General features: G+C 41.8%; 2 protein-coding genes across 2 annotated transcripts; both read left to right on the forward strand.

The window, feature by feature from the left end:
- The first annotated feature begins 11,013 nt into the window (after positions 1–11,013).
- Positions 11,014–16,668, forward strand: LOC141003919 (uncharacterized). The gene is made up of 5 exons (XM_073475399.1): positions 11,014–11,182; positions 11,796–11,915; positions 12,431–12,868; positions 13,480–15,017; positions 16,391–16,668. The coding sequence occupies exons 2-4, from the start codon at positions 11,801–11,803 to the stop codon at positions 14,781–14,783; spliced, it is 1,857 nt and encodes a 618-aa protein (XP_073331500.1). The 5' UTR covers positions 11,014–11,182; positions 11,796–11,800; the 3' UTR covers positions 14,784–15,017; positions 16,391–16,668.
- Positions 16,669–17,683: 1,015 nt separating this feature from the next.
- LOC141003917 (fibrinogen alpha chain-like) lies at positions 17,684–22,866 on the forward strand. The gene is made up of 8 exons (XM_073475397.1): positions 17,684–17,848; positions 18,518–18,616; positions 18,778–18,961; positions 19,122–19,267; positions 19,400–19,498; positions 19,831–19,998; positions 20,522–21,143; positions 21,780–22,866. Exons 1-8 carry the CDS (start codon positions 17,798–17,800, stop codon positions 22,487–22,489), a joined length of 2,079 nt encoding a protein of 692 aa, XP_073331498.1. The 5' UTR covers positions 17,684–17,797; the 3' UTR covers positions 22,490–22,866.
- Positions 22,867–23,672: the final 806 nt, after the last annotated feature.

The raw sequence follows: 23,672 nt of genomic DNA on the forward strand, positions 1-23,672 counted from the left end.
CAACTGAATGCATATTTACAAAGAATAAATAAGACAAGAATGAGATAACTACTACAAAGTATAATCAAAACCACGTGTTCCTCGTCTGATGGATGTGTAAAGAGGCGACCATCATAATAACGTTGTGACACAGTGACACAGGCTGTCAGAGCTGTGTGTCTGTCGGCTCGACTTAGAATCCTTCTGACTCCCTAAATCAAACAACATTGCTTGAAATGCCAGATAAACATTTGCATTCACATCTTAGCACTCAAAACGCACACAGTTGCACATTTCCCCTGAGACAGAGAAGCTTGACGAGGCAGAATATCAGCCAAGGAAAGCAGAGGGAAGCTACAGATGGAGCCGAGGCCATGGTCTGGCAAAACCTCCTGTCGCTGGGATAATGTTAAGAGACAGGCTGTGTTGTTCCCTCTGTTCTCCTCAGGGAAGCTGTTCTACTTATTAAACACACTACATCAGGACAACTGAGCCATGATGCTGAGGAATTTAAAGGCCCCCTGAAATTAGAAATGCATTTTTCATGTTGGAGCATCCCGGGGTACCAACTGTAAAAAATGACATTTTAATACATTTCTTTATACGACTTGTCCTTTTCTATTCTTGTACAGTGCCATTTTAGGATGCCAGTGTTTGTATATGGATTGGTCCGCCACTTTGGATATTTGAACTAACATGGGCTGGATTACTGTCACATCTGGGAAAGATATTCATGTTCCCCAGAGGATAAACTGTAATAACTTTGATGATCGCTGGATGTTTCCTCTGACTGTGAGGTTGGCATTTGTGGTTTCAAGTGAAGTGTCTTAACAGTAGTTTGACCACATGCCATGAAATTTGGTACCAACATTCATAATCCCTGGAAAATGAACCCTAATAATTTTGGTGATCCTAAGGCTTTTCATCTACTGCCATCATTAAATCAAATGTTTTTACCGTCTTACCAGTTCTTCAGTATGATATTGTTAAAGTTTTGAGCATGTTAGCCCACTGATACTGATAACCTGCAAAAAAAAGCCACCAGGACACCTCTATCTTTTAAAAAAAGAGTAAGAAAATGGAAATGACAGTCGTCTGAGCATAAAACCAATGATCTGTTGATCTTTACAAATCAAGATGCGATACATTTGTCTAAACGTGGCATCGCTGTCAGTGCTAAAAAAAAAATTGAATTGAATCTGACCTTGAAATCGACAGTTAAAACGAGTCAGGGATTTGGACGATCGTAACGTCCCTATTACTGAACTTCGTCCAAACTTTGTTCCAGGAGTTCGTACCCAACGTCAGCGGATTACAGTGGAAACAAACAACGAGTACACGTTATGTTTGTTGTGTTGCCTCTAATTCTCAGAATGGAAAATGGCTAGAAATGCCATGAAGATGGTGATAAACAGAACAGAGCAATGTAGCAATAGAATGAAAAGACTGACTTTAATAATATTCAGTGACTTCACTCACTGGTTTTATTAACTTGTGTGAGCAAAGCTTTTAAGATCTGTCTATTTATCCAGTTTCCATTTCAATTTTCTGTTGGTATGACAGACAGTCATTTTACATTTACTGTTTTGAGTCAATACATCATGAAGCAGAACAGCCCGGAGGGGAAAGAAATAATGTCAGGAGATTATGTTCCCTCTGAAGGCTCTACCTTTCAGGCCATTCATAATTGATAAGCTCAGCAGATTCTGAGTCAGTATCCAAATCCCATGATGCCTTCTGAAATCATTACATCTTCCCTGAGACTGTAACCTCCCTCCATTGTCATAAAGATGCAGGAGACGGTGTTTTTGTTTTGTGCTGAACTTTCGACCTCGGCGCCGCTCTGTGGGGATTTAGCTCTCCTGGCAGGGTGAATGTTCTGGCCCAGATCTGGCTCAGTGTATTACAGTATAGAAGCAGGCTTAATGTGAAAAAAGAAAATAAACACATAGATTATTCAGGAGTACTTTTTGAACTTTGACCATGCTTCTCCAACCTTCTGTAACCTTTTAGTTCTGAAAAGTTGTTTCTGTTATTTATTTATTTTCTCCTCTGAGGAGACCAAGCTCTGTTTATCTTTTTCAGCTCTGCTTTGCTTTTTTACAGTGATACTGAGGACAATTCACAATCACCAGGACAAAGAATGGACAAATAATGGCTTGATAACAAGCTATGAAAATGGGTTTTTTTGTAACTTGTGTGAACAGACCCTTTTAAAACAGCTTGAATTAAATCCACAGTAAGGTAAGAAAAGAATCTAATACCATGTAAGTGTCTCACATTTGTAGTTAATGGACTAAAGCAAAAAAATGTGATTTGAATGTCTCGCTCGAGGGAAATTTTACAATGGTTTGCCACTTAATGTCACTGTGTGTGTTAATGTAATGCTCTTATAATTCATTTTTTTAGGGGCAATTGAAGTATTAGACCTTGACAGTGATGAAAAAAAAAAGACATTTTGGAAAGAAGAGACACTTAGATCGTGAGGACATTTCTTGAAAGTGAGGATGATTTTTAGAAACTTCTGCAAAGTAAGGACATCCTTCTCTTGACTTTTGAAAGTTACATTTCTTTAGTATGGTGACATTTTTATGAATTGGGTTAATTTTTGGAAAATTAGGACATTGTTTCAGGTAACAACATATTGTCCTGTTCTTCTCTATTCAAGGTTGTTTGAGTGTTAAAATAACTCAGCTTTTCAACAGCCAGCATTCACACTGCAATTTCTTCAGAAATTGCCCTCTCTACATGACAAAGCACTTCTTGACAAACTACCTGAATATCGCACATGTCCTCTTAACAATAAATTAAGATCATACTGCACAAGAATATTGTTTCAGATGTCCTGTACTTTTTATATGTATTGTTATTTATATATGTTGTTGTTGTCAGGGTGTCATCGCAAAAGGGAGTGTGCTCTATGTGGCCTTCCTGTTTAAACAGGGTGATAAATGGTAATGAATTCCACACACGCATACATTTAAATGCATGGGAATAATTTAGCTAGTCATGCAGAAACACACACACACACACACACACAATGTGATACCATGTAAAATAAATTGAATCCATCCCCTTATTCGCATATTAGTTAACTGTGCCATGTACCTGTCATGTTTCATTCTTACTTGTCTGTAAGTGCACACACACACACACACACACACTCACACACACTCCACGCTCCTCTGAAGAAAATGGATTCATACCTAATGTGTGTAATGATGCATATGAAAGTGTCATTTGGACAAACTGAATACAGTAATAACGACATTAGTCATATTAGTTTTGTGTTGTCAGATCTTAACTCGTTAACTTAATTCATTAAATTGATTATGCCGCCCATTTATGTTTTTACACAAACAAAGAAATATCTTCATGTGTAATGATTGTCCAATCAAAGAATTAGTCAGAGACAGAGTTTCACAAAGTTTATAAAGTTTCTCCTAATTCAACTCACTAAACTGAGACATTTTTAAGGGAGTCTGGTGACTTTCTCCACGGGGACAAAGAAGTAGTCTATATTGGTTACTGTTTAGTGTATTTTGAAATTTGACATGTTTAGCGTCAATAAAATGTTTCTTCTTTCATAAATTGAGTGTAAATAGTGAAATCAGTGTAAACAGTGTGTTCAAACAGCTGCTAAATGTTGGCAGGTCAGACTTTAGCACTTTAGACACAGAAGCAGACAGGCTGGTACAGCCATGCTGCCACAAACTGACACTTTCTACAAGGAAACACACAACTTACTGTTTTCATTTAATGCTGAATTTACAAGAAGCTCCAATGATTTAGAATCTGTCAGAGACAGAGTTTCACAATGTTATAAAGCTTGTTTTAACTCAACAACTCTTAAAATCACTACATGAAAGTGAAACAGTTGAAACAGACGGTGTGTTCACAAATCTCAGGGGTATTCTCACCTGTGCTGTCCACTTGGGTTCAGATAAATAACCATTAATGTGAAATATGAAGCTACAGCCAGCAGCAGATTAGCTTAGTTTAGCATAAAGACTGCTGGCAAGAATATGAATACAAATTCAAATCAGTATATACCCTCTAACGCCCAATTAACAGATGCAAAGATAATGAATGTAAACCCATGAAAGAAACACACAAGCACACAGATTCAGTACAATAATGTGTTAAAACTCATCCAGACGATCTATTGTCTGTAATTTATCTCCTTTCTTACTCACACACACAGAAATCAGTGAAGTGTGAGAAATATTCAAGGATGATTAATGGAAACCTCCCGGCTCATATCTCTCACATACACACTCACACACAGTCACACTCACTCACACACAGTCACACAGTTTGCATGCCACCTAATTAATTTCCTCCGAGGAACTTTACATTAAAGCGACTGTGTTTTTTCAAGGTTCACACGTCCAGACTTCATTAATTAGCTGCAGATCCTTCCATGTGCTCACACATACATGCGCACTTACATTTTACACTTGTTTTATTTAGAGCCATACAAAGTACATCCTTTAAGACCTGATACTCATCTAAGAATCTTGTGCAGGCAGTGTTGTGCCTTTGACACATGTTAATTCACCCTGTAGTGCACATCCGACACATCATACCGAAACATTTTAACATTACAAAATGTGCGTTATTGCTAAAGAACAAGAGCAGAGTGAATAAAGAATGACCTGAAAATTAGAAATATTTAGTCTGATATTTTACTTTACGTTAAGGTGCACAAAAAGAGTAACTAATGATTAAGTAATTAATATTTAATAAGTCGTAAGTAGTTTGTGCCCCTCAGCAGCTGGTTCAGGAAAGTGATCGTTATGTCGATTCACAGACATTTATTTACTTTTCATTACCTAATGATTTATTAATGTAGTATCTCTACTATATAATCCTTGAATCGCAGGTATTCAGTAGCAGAATTGCTCATTTACAATTCATGCTGTTCTTGATTCATTCCTCATTCTATCTGTGAGAACTACATGCATTTTTGTGAACCTTGTTGTAAAGCTTTAATCGAGGTAGAGAAACTGATTTGTGTATAAAATTGCTGCTGTTTTCAGCGTAGGATAGTGATAAATCCCAACACCACCCATGTGGGGGTGTACAAAGAAAACAGTGCCCAGTTGCATGAATAAATGTTGGCATTGTATGTTTCTGCAATGTACTTGCAGTTGCACATTTCTGTTTGTGTAGGTTGAATTTTTTTATTAACACTGTGCTTATGCTCTGGTTAGGTTTAAACATTAAAAAACACTTGAATAGGGTTAGGAAAAGATCATGTTTTGGCTTAAAATACCCAGTTTTGTTGCCAAAAAAGACCTCTGGAAAATCTTTAAACCCAACATGGGTCTCTTGCATGGCAGCTGTCTCGCCATCGCACCTAGCTGTCTCGCCATCTCACCTAGCTGTCTCGCCATCGCACCTAGCTGTCTCGCCATCTCACCTAGCTGTCTCGCCATCGCACCTAGCTGTCTCGCCATCTCACCTAGCTGTCTCGCCACCACCATCTGGTCCTCCTCATGATAAGAAAGTGGGCTCATATACATGTAATCTGACTCTATTATGGAACATGAAACAAATCTGTTTATGTGGACTAACACGACTGAATCTCTGTCTGATCTGTCTTGTGGTAGAGTGGAATTGTGGGTAATGTAAATACCAGGTTTTAAAAAGGAAAAACACAAAGATATCTCTGGTTCTGCTGCATCAATTAAAAGCAAATGTTTATATTTCATGTTTTGACCCATGAGAATAAGAATACACACTCATCCTCACATAAGTGACCCAGTTTGCAGCCAGCATGACGCGATGCTGCGAGTTCATTTAATGAAGCAGAGTTACCATCAGAAAAGCTGTTAACCACAAACTTTCAGCAGCAGCGGATACAAAAACTCTCCAGCAGACTTTTAGCTGCTCAGCTCTGTGTTTTTGCCATTAAGGCGTCCGCTGGGAGGGTGGATTGAAGCAAGAAAAGATGAGTACAAATTGACTTCCTGTCACAAGATTACACATGAAAACATGCACGCACACACACACATAAACAGGATTTATGTACATTTGCACGTGCACACTGTCCACACGCAATATGCAAACTCAATCTGAGCATCACAAACAGAGATGGTGGCAGGCAGAGTGTGATTTGAGTGGCTGAACATTAAAAATGCATCAGAAGCCAATTAGCATCTGTATGAGGATCTGTGAGAGAAGAGAAGAAAACACATCAAGAGGAAATAGAGTGAGGGAAGTGGAAACACAAGAGATATGGGCTGCTTTTCATTACTCTAACCTCTCTCCTCTTGTGACCAGGAAATCGCTCCCCCTCCGGCATCATGGAGGATCATCCAATCCCTTAAATGTACCACAAGGAGCGAGATGAGAGGACTTCTTTAAATGGGCAGCGACACTTGATTGATCAAATGTCTGTATTGATCTGGGGGAAGAGTGAACGGTCCTACAGCAGATCAGGAAACTACCTGTGGAACAGAATTTGGCGGCACAAACAGCATCATTTATCTACAGGATATAAACTATTGATTTCTAAATCAATCATAAAAAACACTCTTGTTGCCACTTTCTTCTTTTCCATTTTAAATATGTCTCAGCGCCTTCAGGAGAATCAGTTGAGTTCAAGTTTTCACCTTTCACAAAGCAGCAATTTCCGGTCCACACACACACACACACACACACATATGGTGGCTGGGAAAAACAAAAGAAGAAGAAGACGCTGATGAAGGTATCAACAGGGTGAGTGCTAGAGCAAGAAATACACATTTTTTGACAAATTGAAAAGTTATCCACATTTTCACCGTTCACTGCTTCTTAACTTGTTTGGTTTGTGACATAATAGGTCAGCCGGATGAAGGTCCAGTAGAAACTAGCTGAAACGGTGCGTATCGTCATCTACCGTGGTGGAGTCAGATATACCTCTGTCAATAAACTGATTCTCCCCTGGTGCGTACTGACTGACTGAAAAACCAAAGGAGGCTTAACTGGTTCAAGAACCGTACTGGGCTCAAAGGTTCTCTGTATGGCAGTGGAGCTATACAGCACCTCAACCCAACCCAAAGATCTGCTAAACAACAGCTGAAAAACCAAACTGGGGCCAACTCTTCTTTGATCAGCAGCAGAGCTTTATAGCACCTCAACCGCCACAAAAACTGCTGAAGAACCACTAAGGAGACACCATTTTTCTTAGTTTAACTTTCTATCCATCTGGTTAAGCGTTTTGAAATGGTTCTTAAATAGTGGGTTCTGTGGACATTACCACTCTGTTTGACAGGCCATACAAGTGTGCAGCACCACTTAAGTGCCTGATGTTGCTTTTGACTGGTGCTATGGATCCAAGAACTACTAATTTAGTAGTTTCATCTTGCAAAGACATAAGGTGGCAGAGAGGCGAGGTAGTGTCACCACTAGCCAAATCACATGAAGGAGGGTAAGACAGGGATGGAGGAGGGGAAACCTTTAAGCTCCTCTCTACATGATCTGAGGCCAAAAGAGGTTTTTCCTGCAGAGACGTTATTTTCCTGCAAACACGTCGGTGTCTCATCAAATAAAGACTCAGCTCACTGGAATCCTCCTGAGTTTCACCAAAACACACAAACCACAGAGAGGCAATTTGTGTGCAAATACTGACCTGCCAGTTTTCTGTGTGTGTGTGTGTGTGTGTGTGTGTACCTGAAGCATTAACTTGTAAAAGGGTTTGATGATAGAGGAGGGGGATGTAAACCTGTAATCTCACAGGGCAACGGGTGATGAGAGCGTGTATGTGTGTGCGGTAACGTTCACAGGGGAAAGCATGAAATTGAGGTCAAAATGTTGCACCTCTATAAACAGCTTACAGACTATGAATACTAATAACCGACTTCAAGCGTCTCTGCTTTGAAGAGTGTGTGCTCATTATCGATCAGTATGTTTTTGGTCCGGACTGAATAAAACGGGTTTCAAAAACTTGTTTAAAGCGCGAGCTGACTGCACAAGAAGCGATGTGTAGTTCAATGTAAATGTGCAAATAGTAGAAATATTTCAATCAGTTGTACATACTGAGGGAATACACATTTTAATTGGTTTAAACAGTCCATCAAGATTGGATTTGTACTCTTGTACCAGGGGAGAAAAAAAATCAGATTGTAGCTAAATAGCGAACAGCACATCTGTGTGTTCCTGTGTTGTACAGGCTGCGAAAACATCCCGTCAATCTAATCTAAATCTAAACCTTTTGTCCAAACTTACATACAGAGAAGCTACAAGACGCTCTCCGTGCAATATTAAAGAATATGCCACCTGAATTCATACTCTAGACAACTCGGGGGCAGAAAAATACCAGAGTAGATCAGGTATCACTCAAAAATCACAAAAATCAAAACTTGGAAGCTTAGACGTCTCCGTTTGCAAACGTCAAACACCACAACTGTTTGATTGATCCGCCTCCAAATATTCCACCTCCAACTCTGAAAACAAACGGAGGCTCATAATGACAAACTCGTTCTTTGCACTGATAAAACATAGATTCATCTAAAAGTATTGATCTACTTCAGCAGATGTTAATGATGTTAAAATATGTAGTTTTAGTGCCACCATGTTCCACCACAGCCACCGTACGTGGGGAATTCAAGGATTCACTGAAGTTTTTGTACCTCGGCCAACTGGCTGAGTGAATCTGTTTGTTTAAAATGTAAAAAGGAGGTGATGTGGAGCTTCCAACATGTTTTAAAACATCTAGAACTGGGGCTTTGACTGAAACATCGTCCCCTCTAATTGAGACACAGGAGATATGCAGAGTTTGCCAAAGTGAGATTTTGGTGTCTGGTGTTTACACTGCAGGGAAATGTTCTCCTCACAGGAAGTGATCGACCAGATGTTAGAGTGAAATGCACCCCGAGAGAGAGAGTGTTACACAAAGTTTGACAGGTGTCTTTTACAGAGACAGGTACAGAAGAAGACATCCAGAGGTCATACGCTTCTTCTACGTGTTCTCTGCCACAAAACAACCAGCTCATTTTTAGCAACACGACTCACTCATGACAGAAGTGTTATAAATCCTAGCGATTGCTGTGATATGACCAGCAAAAATCTTCTTTCCTCTGTTTGATATCACTGTAAACTGCATGTTTTAGGGTTTTGGTCTGACGAAACAAGACCTTTGAAGGCTTTTTTGGGTTTCTCTGACCTTGACACGCCAGAGGGTTTGTTTCACAAATCCATCTTGGAAGTAAAAGGTGTTTCAACAAACTCTTGCCGAAGCCGCTTGGGAAAACATCTTTTCCATCAAGAAAAGCCTTCAGTGCTGATCTTTGCTCTTCTTTTTCATGAAGAAATGTTGTCCAGCTCTGATAACACTGCAGCTATGGCAGCATCCATGCTAACCTCTTTACATACCTGTGATCCCGAGAGTCCAGCTGCCTCGTAGGGTAAATTTCATCCCTCACACCAATAACAAAAATACATTCATGCTCTCACATGCAACAGTTACTGTTCCCTCTGTGGATGTAAACCCTGAGAAAAATTAACACTTTTTTTTTGCTTTGCTCTCTCTCTGGATTTAGTGTAATTCATTTATTCCCAACATTGTTATGCTTGTGACCCTTTAATATGCAGCAACGTCTCCTTGCAATCCCTTGCGATAGGTTGCATGAATAATATTTTTCTCTCGCATTGTTTCATTTGAATAACTTTCAGAGGTCTGAAATGGTAAAACAAGAGAAAGTAAAGACGCAAAGAATAGAACAAAGTCCAAAAAATAACTTTTTTGCATTTCTTTCTTTCAGTATTCCCAGTATTGCAGAGTCCCGACCCCCCAGGTTAGAAAGAGCTGCTCTACTTACCAGGTTTTTGAAGGGTTTACTGCTCCTACACGCTCATTTGAAAGAGTAATTCTATGGGTTTTTATTGTTTGTATCCAGAAAATATCAAATAAGCTCAAATGCCGTCTTTCAGGCCGGCGTGCCTGCAGCCCTGCAGCGATGTTTGCTCGGTGGATTAAAGACGTATTGATGTGGCTGCTCACTTCCTCCTGCCTGGCCTGCTCCGGCTCATATATGAATTCATTATATATGAACAGAGACGAGTCTTTGAATTTAAAATGAGGGAGTCAGTTAATTGAGGCTCGCAAACGAACAACATTAGTAAAAGTCACTTCAAAGGGACTTCAAATATGTCCGTCTTCAAAAGAGCAAATTATCAAAGGACTCAGCCTGTGGCTTTGTGTGTGTTCGTGTGTGTGTGTGTGTGTGTGTGTGTGTGTGTGTGTGCGTCATCTTGGACTGTTATATATCGATTGTTCAAATCTTTATCTTTTATCGGCCTGAGGAGTTTTTTCTTTCAGAGGCTCAGAATCTATTTCGAGCTTCTTTATCTGGACTCTGTCGTGTGTTGATGCTTCACAACAGATTCCTGCAGGTTTACAATCTGCACTCACATTATTCTTCTGTTTGGTGCGTTTCCGTGTCTCACACGAAGATAAACTGTTTATTTTTTCAAATCATTGCAAACCTTTAGTTTGAATCAACCCTACTGTAAAGAGGATGTACAGTGATGGAGGCTGTACAAGGACAAAAACTGATCATGTGGTGCCATCTAGTGGTGCTTAGAGAAGAGCTGCAAGAGAGGATTTTATGTAGCACATTTGTCTTGTTTATTTTACTCCTATTGTTTGTGTTTGCATGTCTATGATCCATATTTAGATGAGAGTATTTTATGTGTGTATTGTCACATTGTTTTGAGGTATTTATTTATTTAATTATTCAACTTTTGACTTTTCCTTGCATTACATTACATTAAATAAGTTTATATGATATTATATAATATTACACTATTTAATATTATTGTATTATATTACATCGACACGCAGTGAAATTAAAGCTTTAAAGACTATAGAAGAAAACGCGTATGGTCTGATTTTGTCCTCAGCGAGGTGCCGTTCCCCGGTAACAACGGCAAGCCAGGATTGGCGCCAGCTTTCTAAAAGAACCCGCCTCCTGTTCGGTTTCTTGTTGCTCATTGGTCGACAGCCCCGTTCTTCAAATAAACCCGGAAGACAACAAACATGGAGCTTCTTTGGTGCGTTTCGTTCAGTTTTCAACCAGTTTGTTAGTGTTTCAGCCGCAGATATCACATTATTACAACATCGGAAGAGTAGTTTTATAGCTACAGCGCGAAAAGACACCAGCAGCAGTTCGGCTGAGACGTTAATCCTGGAAAACACTGGGTTTAGCTCCGTGTGGTGAGTTAAAGTGATGATACTTTAATTTGTTTGCAGCCACAGTTTCGCTTTCACCCGAGGATGAATCGTTTAAACCGGGACAGAGTTTGTCAATGCGATGGTGAACAGCAGCTTGTGCACTAACGCAAGCTAAGCTAACGTTAGCCTCATAGGTAGATGAGCATTATGAGAGTTTCATCGGATTATTATAATAAACCTCTTGGTAGCACTTTTAAACATGTATTTGATAAAGTGAAGCAAAGATAAAGTTAAAAGATAAAAACAGTTTATAAAGTTAAAGCTGCGGGATTCATACTGAAGAAAGTCGGGGCAGCCTGTGACCAGATTAACCGCTAACTGCTGCTATTGGCTAGTTAGCTGAGTTAGCCGTGCAGCTAGCAGTCTGCACTGGGAGCTGTGTGGGAAGTGTTGGTGTTTAACCTGTTAATCCTTCACATTCTCTTGATTTTAGTGAAGTTATGTTTGTTTGTTTTATAATCAAAACTCTTACATATTTCACCTTGTAAGAAAGTGAAATGAATAAATCTGTTCAGAGAATCATTATTTTGCCACAATCATTCAGAGACGGTTTATTTTTGACAGCTCTGTGTCTTTGGGGTCTGTTTTTCTGCAGAGGTGATGGCGTCCTCCAGCCGTCCGTCTCTGCTGGGCTCCCGGCGGCTGTCGGTCTACCTGGTGGACTGTTTGAAGACGCCGGCAGACCTGAGACCAGCTGAGAGGCTGGAGCCAGAAGGTGAGCGGCTGACGTGAGAATCCCTCCAGAGACACAACGTCACACGGTCACCTCCTGCAGCTGTCAGGGACGGAGAACGGGTTTTACTTTGGTGCATAGAAAGTTTATCACCTGCAGCTGGTGTTGGCATGATTATGTTGACACTGTACGTCTCAACGTCATAAACCAGATATTCATCATGGAATAAATGACAAAAACATGCATTTTATACTCTCTATGCTCAAAGAGAAGTAAAAATACTGTCTTATTAAGTTTATTTCATCTGGAAGTCACCTTGAATCTTTCTCTATGTATTCTTTGACCCATTACTCCTGTTTGAACCAGTGAATGTTGAGGTATTGTAGCTTTAAAAAGGATTGAATCGATTACCAAACAAGAGATTTTAATACCACAAGTAACAATAAATATAGTGTTTGGGAGTTAATCCCTCCAAAATCTGGAACCAGAATTTTGGGATTATTTAGATCTTATCTTGCATGTGACGCTGTTTCTGAATCGACCCGTCTTGCCTTCAGACTCATCAGTCGGCCCCTCAGTCGTGGCTCTGAAGCAGCCGTCTGCCTGCCTGGTGGACTGCATGAAGACAGAACTGAACGGGCAGACGGTCGATCCGGCAGCAGAATACGCCGGCTTCAAGCTCGAGTTGAAAGAGGAGGAGCAGCAGATAATCCTGAAGCTGGACCGGCAGCCCGACGCTGAAGCAGAAACCAGTTTGTCTAAAGAAGAAACGGGGGCGTGGGAGTGTGACGACAAAACTAAAACCAAAGAAATGACTGAACTGCATCCGAGTCACATGGGGGAAGACGACCACGAACAATATGAGTCCGTCAAAACAGCCACGCACGGTAATTCAGAGGAAGCTGACCAATCACAAAGCAGCCCTTCAGATGTCGTCACCACATCAGAGCAACATGAAGCTGAGGAAGAGGAAGAAGCGGAGTCTGCAGGTGGAGGTAAAAGTTAATTATTATTCTTAAATGATATTAAAAAGGCATGATGGTGCATGATTCTTCAATAGAAAGATCTTTGGGTTTGTAGTTTGTCCAGAATGACAGCAACAGTTGTTGCTCCGCTCAGACCTCAAATTTTCATCAATCAATTAATGAAAACATCATCTGGCATCAGACGTCTGTTTGCTTTCACTCAGGTCGACTAACGATGACGTTTTTTTCTTCTTCTTTACAGCGGCTCTAATCCTTTCATACCATCAACTGTTCCTTGAGCCTTTGTTTGAAAAGTTGTTGGATTAACTGTCACAGAAAAAGAAACAATATAGACTTTTTAAAAGCTTTAATAGATGAATTTATTCCATTTTTGGATGAAAAACAATTCCGAAGCGATTCATCAAAATAGATGAGATTAATTTTGTTTTGATCAGCTGATTAACAGAAGCATCAGTAGCAATTTTCTAGAGACCTACAGATTCTGATTTCCATCTCTTAATTTCGCTCTTCTCCGGCTTCCTAAAGAAAACAAACGTCTCAGCTCAGTGTTACTGAATCATCCTGAACAGAAGCTTAATCATGTATTTCTCTGTTTCTCTCGTCTTTTGTGCCCTCGACAGATGAAAACAGAACAGAGAAGAACCAGCAGGAAGCCAAAACCCGGAGTCACCACTGTGAGCATTGTGGGAAATCCTTCTCGAGGAGAGGCAACGTCATCAGACACCAGCGGCATCACTGCAGCCGGAACCAGCAAGAATCAGGATCAGAACCGACAGAGCAGGAGACTCATTCATGCAACAAATGCAGCCGGACGTTTCGGACGAAACACTGCTTAAGACTGCATGTCCGCGTCCACACGGAGAACGGGGAAAATCAGGAGGGAACCGAAACATCAGCAGAGGCTCCACGAGAGAGAAGTCATGCCTGCGAGCGCTGCGATAAAAAATTCTACTTGTTGCACACCCTCCGACAGCACCTCCTCACCCATACGCGGGAGAAAGCGTACAGCTGCGAGGTGTGTGGGAGGCAGTTTGGGAGACAGGGCAGTCTGAAGGAGCACCAGCTGATCCACACAGGGGAGAAACCATATAAATGCGACCACTGTGGCAAGACTTGTGCCAGGAGAGGAGACCTGAAGAAACACATGCTGAGTCACTCTAAAGAGAGACCACACAGCTGCAGCCACTGTAACAAAAGCTTCAAGCACCAAGCCAAACTCAAGCAGCACGAGCGCGTCCACACGGGGGAGAAACCGTATCAGTGCAAGTTCTGTCCGAAGACGTTTAGAGTCCAGATGTCTCTGGTGACGCACCAGTACACCCACTCAGGAGAGAAACCCTTCAAATGCCCCCAGTGCCCCAAAGCCTTCAGCATGAGGACCAACCTAAAGAAGCACCAGATGATACACAGCGGAGAGAAACCATACAGCTGCTCACACTGCGGCAAGAGCTTCCGGCTCGTGCATCACTGTCTCATCCACGAGCGCCTCCACACGGGGGAGAAACCGTACAAGTGCGACAAGTGCGGGAAAGGCTACTCCCATCCATCAGGGCTGAAGGTGCACCAGTCTGCTCACGAGGAGAAACCGCCGCGCTGCTCCCTGTGTGGGCAGAAGTTCGACAAGCTCGCCAAGCTGACCGATCACGAGTGCCAAGAGACGGCGGAGAAACCGCACCGCTGCTCCCAGTGCGGCAAGTGCTTTACCCAGACTGCAACGCTGAAGAGGCACCAGCTGATCCACACCGGAGAGAAACCCTACGTCTGTAAGGAGTGCGGGAAGCAGTTCAACCACACGAGTAACCTCACCAAGCACCTGCGCATCCACACCGGAGAGAAGCCGTTTGAGTGCGAGCTCTGTAAGAAGGGCTTCAGGCTGCTGCAGCACCTCACACACCACCGGCTCACACACAACAAGAAGGATTAGAGACTCTGAGATTTTGGACTTTTTTATATGGAGCTGGAGGTCGAGTTACAAGGAGGCGTCTTCTGTCAGCATGTTCGACAAAGTTAATCAGCAAAACAGATGATTTCAGTTATACTTCAAGAACAAGATGAAAAGTAGTTTCTGTGCGTTCCCTCCTCTCTAAATGAAAATCAAACACCGTCCTCCTGCTGATCCGTTCACACGGTTCATCTCCTCCAACTCATCTTGTGACATGCAAGTTCCTTTATTATCTACATTATTGCTAGGCCTGTCACGATAATCAATAAATCAATTAATCATACGATAAATTAAAATGAGCTCGATAATTTTGCCGGCCTCGATAATTAACATTTGCATGCTTGTTTGTTTTCCTCGTGTCTCTCACTAGAACCCTCTTGTCAGTCACTAGCCCCATTCACGCAGCCGTTTGCATGCGAGGATACTGCGCCAATTCTCCGCATCCGCCTTTGTGTGAAAGTTTCAGATGCGGTGACGGGTGAAATTTCGCTGCACCTCCGGAGGTATCAGAGGCGAACCGAGCCGGCGGCGCGGAGCGAGGGCGTGTCGATCTGAAGGTGTTGGTGTCTGATAACTCTACAGATCCTTCACTCAACAAAATAAAAATAAATGTCCCACAAAGCAACGTTACAGGACCAAACAACAGGAACGTAGTAACTGGTCGTGTCTTTGGCAACTTATGAGGAAAAAAATACCGCAGTTATTCGTGGAGAAGTGTCTGTCAGCCTGCCGGTCTGACCGACTCTTCGTCACATTTCTGCCCGAAAAACAGCGTCTGTCCCCGGCAAAAAACTTTAACTCACCAAGTGTTTGTCGCGCGACGGTCAGTTAGGCTACTGTTGTCATGGTGACGGTCAGTTACTGTTGTCATGGTGACGGTCAGCCCTCCCGACGAGACTCAGTGAACTTAGTGAACCCCGCGAGTGAAATAGTCAGACAGCGTCCAGTTTACTGATGGCGATTATGTAATTATGTAAATTATAGAAAAACGTAACTTTGTCACTTTCCAGGATGTTTGGTGGGTCAGGATCTCAATCACAACACATTATAACAGCATCCATATGATTATAAACAGACAGCTGGTACATGTTTAGATTAACAGGAGGACACCGGGGAAACACCTTGGAAAAAAACACATACGTCATCATCATCACGTGTACCGTCACGCCTCCACATCACCACAGACAATGGTGCTAACATTGTTGCTGCAGTAAGGAACCGTGGCTGGCCATGGCTCAATTGCTTTGGCCACAGCCTCCATCTTTATTTATTTTGGATATTTAAAATGTCTTTTTCACATTCCAATGTTAAATATTCTTTAGAAATAAAGGTTTATTGATCTTTGAAAGGGTGTAGTTGCATTATTATGCCATTATCATTATATTAGTTGAAAAATGGTCTCAAAGCGACAATATTATCGTTTATCGCAATAATTTCTAGGACAATTTATCGTCCAGCAAAATTTGTTATCGTGACAGGCCTAATTATTGCCAATTAGTATATAAGTTTAAGTAACGTGACCTTATTTAGAAAGTCTAATAAATAATAAACAATCTGAAAACTGATCATCAGTCACATGTCTCCAGCAGGTGGTGCTGTTGCTGCATTCTCCTCAGTGATCTCCAGCTCGTCACACCTGAACTGTGGACACCGCTGAGTGATGGAGGAAGAACTGGGTCAGAGGTCCGATCATCACAAGGTTGCTACGATTGCCTGGAAGTGACTCAAAGTGATGTTTTAATATTCTGTTCTTAGAGAAAATCAGATGAAATTATGGGTTAACACTTAAGTTTTATTAAGGATTAAAGTCGTGATTATTGGAGAATTGAAATGAATTGAAATTAAAGTTTGAGTTTAATAAACACTACTGAAACGTCTTCGTGGTAATAATCATGTAGAAAAAGTAGACGTCTGTCATCAAACAAAATTAAACAATCAAAAAATCTGCTACAAAATTAAAAAATCTATGAAATGACGTAATATAACATCTTTGTTTGTCTTATATGTCTTCAAAGAATATCAACACTCAAACAAGAAGTTTTCAAGGACTTTTATAATCCTTCTCGGGAGAATTTACAGTCAAAATATATTTAAAAAGTGTGTTTTTTCAGCTCTGATGTTATATTCAACAACATCTGTGTCACTTATAAATGTGACAGAGCTCCATTAATATGACACAAACTCGACATTTGAGTCAATAAAGTGAAAACTAGCAAAGATGTTAATGTTTGAAAATGAAAGATTCTATGTTCTGGTAAAAATAAAAAAAATATTCATTAATATCTCTGATATTGTTAATTTCAGCCTGATCCAGTGAAAAATAAGCAGTTGATTATGCTGAGAGTACACAAACAAAGAATCACTGAAGTGACGACTTTAGCCCAAACTTAAAAAAAATCACAAAAAAGTATAGACACGGGATTTTACAAGGTCCCATTAATTTATTAATTCATTTATTTTTTAAATCCATGACATGATCTTGGAACAGTTCTTCTTTCTGTGTGAGTTTTCATGGAATGACACTTTAATAAAACACAGTGATACAATTAATTGCATTTAACAGAAAAAAAACATACAGAGATTGAAATAAAACATAAATTAAAGACACAAAACGTTTCCATAGAATGTTCAGACAACAAAACTGACTTTAATGAGTCGTTGCTGTAATGTTTTTCTTTCCCTCATCAGTTAGTCATCGCTTGAGTCATTACTGGATCATAACTGTAACTGTTGGTTCTGTTTGTCACTGTTTGCTGTGAGAAAACATTCTCGATCAAATGCCGGGAAGTCCTGGAGCTGTGTTTGTGTACATTTTCACAAAGACACACACGGTACAACAAACAGCCTCCACATCGATCAGCTGAGGTTACTCAACACTGATTGGACCGAGCAGACGTGTCCTGATGAGTCACCGAGGGTTCAAATGATCCGACGGCCGCGCTGAAGCAGCATTCAGCGACTCGTCTTCACACAGAGGAACAACGACAGAAACAAAGATGCAGCGACTCGGTCTACTCTTCTGTTTTATCATCGGTGTGGCTTCAGTGGTGAGTCTCACGACACCGACGATCTTTAATACGTTAAGATTTACAAACTGGTTCTCCCAAACATATAATTGGATATTGACTGAAGTACTGTACTTGAGTACAATTTTGAGGTACTTTGTACTTCACTTGTTTAGTTCTATTTTCTGCTACTTTGTACTTCAACTTCACATCATTTTACAGGCAAATATTGCACTTTTTACTCCGCTTCATTTATTTGAGAACTTCAGTCATAGTTACTTTGCAGATTGCACTCTGCTTCAGAGACAAAGGAGCAAAATGTTAGATTATTTTATCGTCTTCATGATTAGAAAAATGCTTATTTTCAGATCTGATAATTGTTCAACAGATACATGACTTTTTACATTTTTGATGTTTAGGTACACTTAATATGAGATACTTTTACTCAAGTACTATTTGTTTGGGTGGCTTTGAGTTTTACCAAAGTAATATTTTAACATGATATCTTCACTTTTAGTCAAGTATGACTTTAGGATTGAATAAGTGTTTGTCTTTTGTTACAGAATCCCTGTCACATGAAATTGTAATATTTTTTTATATTTTTATTTTGCTCATGGTATCTTAAACTACATTAGAGATGAATACTGAAATAAAAACATTAAGTATTTTTCTACTGGTCCGTAAACATCTGCACTCTCTGTCTGTTTTGAGGCTGTCGACCCGAGAGGAGCTCGTCCAGTGGAGCAGGGCACCAGAAGTGAGAAATGTGCCTCTCAGAGGGAGTGGCCTTTCTGCACAACTGACGAATGGGTACGAGTCCATCTTTACTCTTTCACATTGATGACGTAAAATTTCCTGAGCTCAGATTTCATCCTCATGCTCTTCTCTCTTGTGGAAACACAAATTATTTAAAGTTAAAGTTTTCTTTTGAGCTGTAAGTAATGAGGAATATCCCCTTTCCATCTCTTCAGGGCCCTAAATGCCCGTCGGGCTGCAGGATCGAGGGTCTGATGAACAAATACGACCACAGTCTGCTGAAGAGGATCGAGAAGATCCGCAGCCTCCTGGATCAGAACACGGCCAAGCAGCGCTCCGCCGACCTGGCTACCAAACAGACCTACGACTACCTGAAAGACAAACTCACCACCGATGCTGGTGAGTTCAACTTTAACTGAACAAGGAGACGTTTTTAGATTTATGTTGGTGTTAAAGTTGACGCAGAATTTAACACCAAACTCTGGTCGAAGTCTGAGTGTTTGCCAGGTGTCAGTCGGTCTGGGTTAGGGTTAAGATTCACGCTCTCTTCCTCCACCAGGTCACAACACCAACTACTACGACTTGGCCCAGAATCTGCGCCAGAGGATCACAGACATGAAGATCAAGATCGACCGCCAGCTGAGGATCCTGGCCGCCCTGAAGGATCGAGTCAAAGACCAGGTGGTGGAGATGCAGAGGCTGGAGGTACGGAGACACGACGAGAAGACATGTTTACATTTATTAATATTCACTGAATGTGTTGTAGTCGACTTGGTCTGTTTACTTTGAGAATTTAAACTCGATGGAGCTCATTTCCGACTCTTTGTCTTCTGTCAGGTTGATATCGATATTAAGCTCCGTTCCTGCAAAGGATCCTGCCAAGGCTACTCCGAGTTCCAGGTGGACCACGAGAGCTACGTGGAACTGGACAAACAGGTAAGGCATATTTACAAAATGCTAACGCGATGAGGTTTCTGATCAATTATCATCTGTTATGTGGATATAATGACTGAGTGGGTAAAGTAATTGAACAAGTAGAACAGGCTGGTAAGTTCAGAAAATGACATCACTTTACTGTAATGCAGCCTTTAAAACCAGGAAAAGACAACACTTATGACATATCACCATATAGTCTCATTATGTACCAGCAAAAGTAAAACTGAAAACACCAAACATCGTAACAAATCATTTTGATAGTGCTGGTGCCCAAAATCAGGCTTTGTATTGTCTTTTAGTGAGAAGCCACTCTGTTTCTGTCTGTTTCCCAGATTAACCAGCTGGACTCCCAGTCGGCTCAGAGCAGAGCAGAGTCCGTGAAGACGCTGTACGTGATGAAGAGCCGGCCGCTGCAGGACCAGATCGTGGACAGCATCTACAAGTCCAAGGACACAACCGGATCTGTGGCAGCACAGCGGAGAGAAGACGTGTTCAATGACGTGAGTGACACGTTATGTTGGTTCGCGAAGGACACCGCAAACAAATCCCATGAAAAAAAACAAAACCTACAATGTGTTGGTTTGTAACTCAACACTTCTGACGGTTTCAGACTTTTTCAATACCGTCCTGAAGTGAAAGTAGACCGTCCCCAAATCAAAGTGTTGTATTCTTTAGTTATTATTGGATCTTGGTGCATCTCTGTATCCTGCCACCATTTTGGATTTATAACGCCATATCTCAAAATAACCAAGAGATTCAAAGATGCCAATCAACTGGCATTGTGCTCAAAGCTTTGGGGGTCCACTACCTGGTGTACTCCACATCGCAGCTTCACTTAGCTAATGGTTTGCTACTGAGGCTACCTCTCCTGGTCGTCCCGTCATCCCTTGGTAGTAGAAGGCAAAGATATGATATCACATTATTTCGCTTATGGTATGACAGGTTTTGCTCTTTGCAAGAAAACACTCCAGTTCATGAACCATGACCACTCATGCTCAAGTTATTCATCCTTTTCGTCCCCAGGTGCCTATGGTCCAGTTGGTCCTTGGGGAGGAAGGCTCCAGTTCATCCCCGGCAACCATCTCCAAGGTCCATGGTACTTCCTACTCTTCACCTACATTCCCATCATCCTCCTCGTCCTCCTCGTCCTCCTCCTCGTCCTCCTCGTCCTCCTCCTCCTCCTCCTCCTCCTCCTCCTCCTCCCCCTCCATCACTGAGCACGGAGGCAGCGGCGTTTTGTTCGGTACAGGTGGAGGGCTTCCAGGCCACAGCAGCTCCGGTACGACCCACATGTCCACACAAACCATCAGTTGCACCAAAAGCACCAGGAGGATCGTCGTCCACACCAAGGACGGGCCGGTGGAGAGAGTGGAGGAGGTGTATGAGGGAGGCCCCGAGTGTCAGGCCCTGGCAGACAGTACCAAGGGAGGGATGAGCTCCTTCTTCCCAACCCTCAGCCACACCGGTGGTGCCAAGGGAAGCATCTTAGGAGATGCCAAAACTGGGTTTGGGGACCCTTTTGCCGTTGATGGGATTGACCTCGGCGGGTTTATGACGGACAATGCAGAAGAAGACGTTCCAGATTTCCACGCCCGGAGTGTGAAGACCAGGCGTGTCGAGCGGCAGGCAGATTATATAGGAAAAGGTACCGAAACATCAGACGTGGAGTAAAATCTGTAGGGGCCACTACAGCGCAGTCAGCTAGACAGCATGCTTTAGCGTCAGCTAGCTTGCTAGCTAGCCCTTTGTACCAAAAAATGAAGTGAACATAGTAATTGTTATTGTTTGTTACTCAAGCTTAAAGATTTTCACATTCACTATGATGTATTAGATAATCACTGAGGACTTTGCTGTCATTGTGAATAGAAACTAAAGACTATGCGAAGTTCTTTTGCACCCACAAAATTTCAAATGCAGATTGACAAAAATGGGTTGAGTAAAAGCTGGTTTTAGCAGTTAAACTGAGGTGAAGCACGCTTACAACTCAGGTTCAGGAACTGCAGATGGTAGAAGCACGCAGATAAATCTTGGACAAAACTCAGAAATATCTGATATACCCAGAAATATCCCAGAGCACATGATCTTTTTGTCCTCATTAGTAGCGCCAGCCATATTTCTATGTGCCAAAAAGTCGTGCTGATTCTCTGGATGCAGATTGACGGGGGTTAATTAGGGAAAGAGACCGTTAGCACTTTCATCATTTAGCAGTCAATTTAAGCTAGCCGAGCCAAGGTGGTCCAAGCTAACTCGCGGTTTGCGGTGTGCCCCTCTCTGTTTGCAGATTGTGTCGAAGCCTACCAGAACCATCTGAAAGGGGAAACAAACGGCCTGTTTAACATCAGACCCGGTGGCACCGGCTCCACACAGGTAGTGGAGGTTTACTGCCAGCAGGAGGGGCTTATGGGTGGGTGGTTGTTAGTCCAGCAAAGAGAGACTGGCGCGCTTAGCTTTAACCGCACCTGGGCCGAATATCGCACCGGGTTCGGCTCAGTCGACGCAAAGGGCAAGGGGGAGCTCTGGTTGGGCAACCAGAACCTCCACCTGTTGACCAATCAGGGTGAGACCATGCTAAAGGTGGAGCTGGAGGATTGGGAAGGGGGTGTAGCTAGTGCTGAGTACATAATCCAGGTTGGCTCAGAGGAGGAGGGGTACCCGCTGCATGTGTCGGGGTACACCGGGGATGCCGGGGACGCTCTGGTGATGCCTAAGTCTGATATGGCATCTTACCTGTCGCACAACGGGATGAAATTCAGCACTTTTGACAAAGACAATGACAAGTGGGAGGAGAATTGTGCAGAGATGTACGGGGGTGGGTGGTGGTACAACAACTGCCAGTCAGCTAACTTGAATGGGATGTATTATAAAGGCACGTACGACCCGGAGAAAAACTCACCATATGAGATTGAAAACGGAGTTGTTTGGGTGACGTATAAAACGGCTAATTACAGCCTGAAAACTGTCAGGATGTTTATCCGATCTGCCGCTTTTTAATAGGACATATAAAGAAATGATCAATACACACCTTTAGACACAGTATCTATTTAAACCCCAAGAAAATGTGCTTACAAAACAGGCAACAGGCGCAAAAAACAGGACATGTTAGAGGCCAAAAATCAAAGGTGGTTTCAGACCTTCAGACTGTTGATCTGTTCGTAAATCATTCTGAGATTTCAAAATCATGTCAAACAGTGTCAGTTTGTCCCCGTGGGTGTTTGTGTTGATTTTTGCTCATGTAAATGTCACTGACCTCTTTGTGAGGATTTTCTGATCAGTGTTGTTGGAACGACCTGATGTTTCAACAGTGTTCAACTCTGTATGGAGAAATGACTGACCTCTGCTCAACGAATAAAGATTCAATGTTCACTTCAGCTACTCTGGTTTGTGGTGTTATTTTAGTTCAAACTCTTTAACGTGTGGTGGTGGGCAGATATTTGGAAGCAATATTTAACTATCTAAGTTGGAGTAGCATGTCTCAATCACCAGGTGCCAGACCCCCAAAGCCTTGTGCATAATTCAGATTTTAATATTATTTTTGTATTTCTTCGTTATTTTGAGATATGGCATCAGAAATTTAAAATTGCGGAGGGAAGAGAGAAGTATCCTTGATTCTCAGAAAACCAGACGGGTAAAAATCTATCAATATTTTTCAACTAAATAAGAGATGTTAGAAATGTGGAACTGTGGACTGAAAATGCATTTGTGCAATCCTTATTTTATGCATTGTGTTACAACCCAGCTCGTTAGGGAAAAGGAAGCAACATAAAACCAGATGTTAAGGTTGGAATATAAATCATTTATTCGCCAAAGTTTATCAAAGGAGAACAATACCAAAAACAGAGGACGCTAAAAGGGGGAAAAAGGCCAGTGGATGCTGCTCAAATCAACAAATAATTATAACCAAAAGAGACTCCGATTCCAGAGTTCTGTCAATTTAACAAGACAAACAATGAAAATAAAACCCACCCCGACCTCGTCTGGTAATGGCGATAAACAGAAATACAAAGTGAACAGCACCCCTAATACTGTTGACAACTAACACAGGAAACCGTCTAATGTATGCAGTCGCCGTAGCAAATGTACTTACTCTGGCCCAGTACCCCCGACACAAACCACAGTCCACAATACTGCACACAACTGTCCAAACAAAGTGAGGCGAGCTGACCACCGGGATCAG

This window comes from Pagrus major, chromosome 10, assembly GCF_040436345.1.
Source record: "Pagrus major chromosome 10, Pma_NU_1.0".
NCBI lineage: Eukaryota > Metazoa > Chordata > Actinopteri > Spariformes > Sparidae > Pagrus > Pagrus major.